Here is a 6,672-nt window from a genome sequence, read left to right on the forward strand (position 1 = left end):
CCCCCCCCCCCCCCCCCTCCCCCCCTCCTCCCCAAATATGTTGACTATGACAAATTGTGTGGACAAGGCAATTTTACAGCGTTTTTAGTCTGCTTACTTTGCTCTGATGATATAAATATCCCATGAATGCGCTAAAATAGTCATGTACTGGTTTGCCATACTTCAGAATTTAGACAACTGAAGGCTTCGTTGTCCTTTTCTTTCCTCTGGCTAGTTGGTAAGAAGGCAGAACCTTGTGGGGGGGTGGGGGTGGATTCTTTTTCTTGTCTGTTCGTAACCAGAACTTAGGAGGAGGAGGATGTGAGTGGTACATGGCATGCTCCTGCTAGCCGGAAGAGGGGAGCTTAGCTGTTCTGACAGAAGAGAGGAGAAACTGAAGTCCGCCATACTGTAGTGATTGCTGGTTTTCACTTTAATCTTTTTAAGCTCATGATGTCTTTCATGTTGCCGGTCAAGTATGCCCACGTCCAGAAGATGAATGTAGCTGAGATGAGGATGTCCGGAAGGGTGTGTGGGCATACTATGAGAGATATGATTCGGAACGAAGTTATACGGGATAAGGGGAGTCTGTGGGGGGACAAGATGAGCGAGGGTAAGATGATTTGGGCATGTGAAGAGGTGCGTGGATGCTCCAGTAAGGAGGTGTGAGGGGTTGGTTAGAAGGTAGCCGAGTGGTGTCACACTCTAGGTGGGATAGGCAAGGGGCTAGTCTCTACACTTCTCCGTATAAGTTGGGTATGTTGTTGATGTCTTTCATGTTGATGAAACAGATTAAGCACAGTTGAGGATTTGGCTAGGGCTATGATCAAGAAATTAACCCAAGGGATGGCAGATCAAAACAAAGCACTTGCTGCTGCTAAAACAGAAGAAGAAAAGGATGCTATTGTGAGTTTTACCTTCTCTTTCACCTCTCCTTCCCTTGCGATCGATTTATTCCCTTCTGTTGGTGTGAACTTAGCTGTTATCTTTAATCTGTAGAAAACCCAAAAGCAGAATGCTACCTTTGCACTCCGAGCTTGCAACAATATATTAGCAATGACCCAGGTAAAATCTGCTGATTTTGCATTTTGTGCTCTACAATCAGCTCTACAATATATTGTCTGCTTGAGCTGACATCACATATATATATTACAGCCATTGAATACAAAAACACCAAAATTTATAGGCGATCAAAAAACAAATTTGTCATGGAAAGAAGCTGCGAAGCCTTCAGGTCCTTCAACTGCTACTGTTGCAGGGTATGCGGATAGATATTCTTCATAATTTTAATCATCAGTAGTATTTCAAACTGATGAAGATAGTAATGTCTATTAATATTATGATATTGTGGTCACAGTCAGAAGCGCCCGGCTGCTACTACAAATGGGTCAAACAATAACCCTTTAAAAAAGGGCCGAGGAGCCAGTGGTATGCAACACCAGCTGGTTAACAAGGCATTTTCAGGTATCTATGATAGTGGAAGAAGCAGTGGAAGAGGTGGTAGGAGTTGGCGTGGTCGTGGAAGAGGACGGTCATATCACTAACGTGCTCACTCCACTGTAGCACTAAATTAATTGCAGAACAATCTGGTGATTCTTTCCGCTGGTACGATTTGGATATATCTTGTGGTGAGCAGAACAATCAGGTGATCTTTTCCATTGGTACGATTTGGATATATCTTATGGCGACCCAGACGACTTATTTAGGCAGGTTCATTGACGGGGGTTCTGATTCTGTAGATTGCTTAGTGATGGTATTTTATTTTCAATATGTAACTTTAAGTCGGTGTACTATGAGCCTATAATAATACATTAAAAGCTGTTGCATATAAATTATGGTATTTTCTATGTTCCTTTTTTACTGCATTCGTTTTGATCTGATCATCTATTAAGGCTTTTATTTTTTCTCTTCCATCTGCATTACAAAAAATGGGAAAATTCGTAAAATCTTCATTTGCTCTTATGTTTCTTCTTCTTCTATTGCCACTAGCTCTCATCAAAGTTATTGGTTTTTGAACATTACCATATTATTACAACACAGTTTCAGACGACGTTGATGAGATTCAAAGGAAATCATCGTTCATACGTCTGTATACAATGGATTCAACGGAGAAGTGTGAACAAATGTATGGATTTTTGCCATGTTCAAAGAGTTTCAGGGCATATTTTCCTTATTGTCGTGTATGAGTTCTTGTTATTTCGTGGAGAATACTATGTGGTAATAGGAGGTGAAAGAATTTTCAAGATTCTTGGTCCAAATAGTGTATTTGGTGCAAGTGCATTTCACATTCTTGGCTTCCTTCCTGAGGCTTTGATACTACTTGGTAACTAAACCTCTCTAGCCTTCATCAATTTTTTTTTTATAACCGTGATGTCCAGGTCAACTTACACGCATCTCGACTAATTCTATGGGATACCTACTACCTCCCTTTAGCCTTCATCTTGCATAGAGAAGTTGATTCACTACAAAAGGAAAAAATACACGAATATGATAAAGCCTATAAAACATATAGCTACTATCGTTTCTTCGTTATAAATTGAGATCGTCTACGAATTTTGTAAGAATTCCACTTTATTGCATATATTTCCACCACTTTATTAATTTAATTACTTTCACATAAATACATATATCACAAGCATGGGCTAATACACACGAAAAATGGCAAAAGTCGGGTAGTTTTTAAAAGTTGGATCGTAAATGCAAAAAGATTTGTGAAAAAAATGGTGGGACTATACGTAATGCATCCCTAACTCATTATGGAGGTCCTCATATAGTTTTTTCAAAAAAAAATTTCAAATGGTTCATAAATCGCATTCATGAAATACATTTTATTTATTGTTAGTGATCTCCAATGCAACTCTTTGTTTTCTCCCTTAATAGCATTAACTAAACTAGTAAGTAATAAACGTTTCCTATCATTACACAAGAACTACACTTTATTGCATATATTTCCACCACTTTATGAATTTAGTTATTCTCATATAAATACACAGATTTCAAACTTGGGCTAATACACACGAAAAACGGTGAAAGTCGGGTAATTCCTAAAAGTTGACTTGTAAATGCGAAAATATTCGTGAAAAGAATAGCAGGACTATACATAATGCTTCCTCAACTCATACGGAGGATCTCATATAGTTTTTTCAGAAATAATTTTTAGGTGCCCTAAAGACGCAAAATTCATGGGCTAATACACACGAAATTGGCGAAAGTCGGGTAATTTCCAAAAGTTGGCTCGTCAATGCGAAAATATTCGTGAAAAAAACTGTAAGACTATACATAATGCTTCCCCAACTCATTACGGAGGTCTTCATATAATTTTTACAGAAAAATTTCCGGGTGCCCCAAAGGCGCATCCATGGCTAATACAACACGAAATCGGCAAAAGTTGGGTAATTCTTCAAATTTTGCTAGTAAATGAGAAAATATGTGTGAAAAAACAATGAGACTATACATAATGCTTTCCCAACTCATTACAGAGGTAATATATTTCCGGGGTTTGGCTTGGAACTTCTCAGCTGAAGTGCTTAGTGTGCTACTGGTTTGCGGAATAATGGGATGCTCTGCCAGTTTGAAGAGATCATTCCCTGTTTGGGATTTATGACTTCTTTGTTTGACAAAAAAGCTTGAACATGTTATCTCTATTGTGACATAACCCAACAACGAGTCGGGATTTTCATTAAGGAGATTCAAAATATAACAAAGTAAACATAGGAAGAAGCCGAGGGAGTCAACATCTTAAAGACACAATCAAGAGATTAGAAGTGTGACATCTCTCTAACAACTTAAGCTTTTTGATGAGATGACCACACACTTCAGTATTGCACCACAATAGATAGATGTCTTGGAATCGAGTCGCACCACCACTCATTATCAAAAAAAACTTTTCACATGCTTGACCATAATAAGGAATCAAGTCTCCACGTGAGAGGACGTGTTGAAGACATAACTTCTATAGCTTCAGTTCCAAATCAACATTTCCTCCTACTTCAGTATGCAAGTCATCACTTCCATGAGTTCCTTCTCGACCAATTTGCACCTTTGCAGATGGGAAGAACCCGAGGATCGGCTGTTGAACTGATATGCTTAGACCTGAAGGAGGCATATGCTCTGCAGCAGCTACCTGTGGATTAAAAATACATTCGTTAGATAGTGAAACCGATATAAAACAGCACAGTACATGAACACGAATATAAACGTTAAAGTCCTTTAGTCTCACCCGAGAGGGTACATAGTCGAATAGCTGAAGGCATTGTGGGGCTGAATCAGTTAAAGAACACCGATTTACTGCTTCTAAATGTGGCAAAGCTGCTGCTGGAGGAGCTAATCTGAGAAAATCTCCATTGAGAGCTTTAGTTTCTCTTAGTGAAATCGATGGTTCAGACTCTGACAAAGCTCTCGATTTTGACACAACTTCTCTGTAAAAATGCCAAAATGACTAATTATCAGGCTCACGAGTATTAAGATTAAGCGATTTTCAGGTAAGATATAGAACCTTTTAAGTTTTAAGTGCATTTCCCTCTACTACATTGACTGAGCACTCGTTGCTGCTGGAGGCAGTTTCGTGTGATCTGGATACAGGGGAAACACAGCACAGTTTGCATCGAAATGAAGGGACAGGCGGGTATTCTGAAGAGAACGGATAGGGCCTCTTCACACCAGCCATCTATATTACATCAGTACCAAGAAAAAATATAGCTATTCAGAAAAATAGACATCAAATTTATAAGCATACACAACTAAGAAGCCTAGCATTCTATCTTTGGTGGGAGAGTTCATTCATCCCCAAAGAGGCGGATCTAGGATTTGAACATTATGCATTCGAGTTCCCTATTCTACCACATTCTATTTTTTACTGGTTCAAAATTTGTTTATTTAGTGGATCTTCTAAACACATGTACAGAGTCCGAGCAAAATCTACTAAGTTTGGATGAACCCATAAAGTATGTCTAGATTTACTCCTACATCTCAGACTCTCCAAAAATGTCGTGCACCCATGTCAGATTCTCCAAAAAATGCAGTACTTCTGGAGGATCCTACACGCACCTGGTGACATTTTTGTAGAGTTCAAGCAACACATGGTTTAATAGACACTTAACCTATGTTTCGGCATCTCACCGTCTCCTATTATATAGCGGATTGATCATGCAAAGAATTACCTTGACTTCTTCAGGCCAACGAGATAGACATTTGCAACCATAATAACTTTGGTTTGAAGGGAGCTCCATCTGTAGTTTCCAAAAAAAGCAATTTTCCTCGCAATTCAAACACAAGAAACAACTAACTATACACATGTTAACCCCAAATACATATATACCAAAAACATCGTATCTAGTATAATTTCACAAGGGAGGTATGTGGAGGGTGATGTATATGTAGCAGGTTTACCCCCTACCTTATGAAGGTAGATAGACTGTTTCCGACGGATGCTCGACTTGAGTAGGCATATTAAAAATCAAGTATGTAAAGCAAATACAGTAGTGAAGAAGCCATGTTGTTGAAGAACAACTAAGAAGAGAACAAGCAGCAACAATAAATAGAAGCCCAATACATATAGCTCCAAATGTTTAATGAAGCTGACATTTTTCTCCTTTCTTTTTTTTTTGGTTTCCCTCTAGGTGTCTGGTATCCAAATTGGGATTCGAACAAATTCAGATTCACGCCACAAAAGTCCCACATTGGCAAGTTAAAAACTCCCTAACAAGGGTGACTTCATTACCAGAGCTCAAACTCGAGACCCCCTAGTTAAGCATATATGAAGGGCATAATACATATATTGACCCCTAAACTTGGCTTCAAATTTTAACTTTGACCTCCAACTTTCATAATGCACAAATAGGCACTTTAACTATCCTACCTTTAAATAAATAAACACGCGATTTTTGGAGCCAAAAGCGTGAAATGCACGCGCTGCCACGTGTATTAGTGACCCACTCAATGGCTGCCAACTATTCAATGCACGTGGGCCCGTTTTCCTGTCTATTTGACACCTTTTTAATTTGCCATGCATTTATTTTAATGGATATGGACCCCACCTCACTAATTCCAATCCCTTCTCTTTATTTTTGCCTCACAACTTCTTCCTTCACTTTCATTTTGTGGTAAATTAATATTTGAAAATGTCAATTATTTAATTTATAATTTATTTGTCTTATTTCTTTTTTTAATTTATGTGTATTCAAAGATTACATTTAAGATACTATAAATTATTAGACTTAATATTTAAAAAAATTTATTACAAATTTGAAAATTACGTAATATACACTATTAATTACAATAATTACTAATTTAAAATATTTTTTCAATCTAATAAGAGCCTACAAACACACTATACGTTATATTTAAAAGTACTATAAATCATAATTAAAATATATTTTTTTTAGAAAATTTTTTGTTGACTCTTGAAATTCTATTGGTGACACATGAATTTGAATAGATGGAACAATATATATTATTGAAAGTTAACAATACTATAAGTTATTCGAAAATGACGTTAATGATTTTTATAAATTATAACAAATTAGCAACTAAAATATTTTTGAAAAAACATACAAAAAATTAGTTGATGAATCAGCCACCACACCGTGGACATGTATGCTTTTTGTGATTAAAATTGAGTTTAAGGGTTATTTTGGTCATTTAAGGATTTTTCTTTAAACTTCAAGCTTTATTAATAGTGATGTATTCATTTTA

The 6,672-nt window shown here is 37.1% G+C and overlaps 1 protein-coding gene and 1 pseudogene across 1 annotated transcript in view; one reads left to right on the plus strand and one right to left on the minus strand.

Moving 5' to 3' along the window:
• LOC125865436 (apoptosis inhibitor 5-like protein API5) overlaps positions 1 to 1,793 on the plus strand; it is a 19,184-nt gene extending 17,391 nt beyond the window's left edge. The window contains exons 10-13 of the mRNA XM_049545635.1: positions 771 to 885; positions 979 to 1,044; positions 1,135 to 1,238; positions 1,337 to 1,793. Of these exons, the coding sequence (XP_049401592.1) occupies positions 771 to 885; positions 979 to 1,044; positions 1,135 to 1,238; positions 1,337 to 1,523 (472 nt within the window). The 3' untranslated portion in view covers positions 1,524 to 1,793. The remainder of the gene's footprint in view (positions 1 to 770; positions 886 to 978; positions 1,045 to 1,134; positions 1,239 to 1,336) is intronic.
• Positions 1,794 to 3,931: 2,138 nt separating this feature from the next.
• Positions 3,932 to 5,207, minus strand: LOC125865437 (uncharacterized; annotated as a pseudogene).
• Positions 5,208 to 6,672: the final 1,465 nt, after the last annotated feature.

The sequence above is a fragment of the Solanum stenotomum genome, chromosome 5, assembly GCF_019186545.1.
Source record: "Solanum stenotomum isolate F172 chromosome 5, ASM1918654v1, whole genome shotgun sequence".
NCBI lineage: Eukaryota > Viridiplantae > Streptophyta > Magnoliopsida > Solanales > Solanaceae > Solanum > Solanum stenotomum.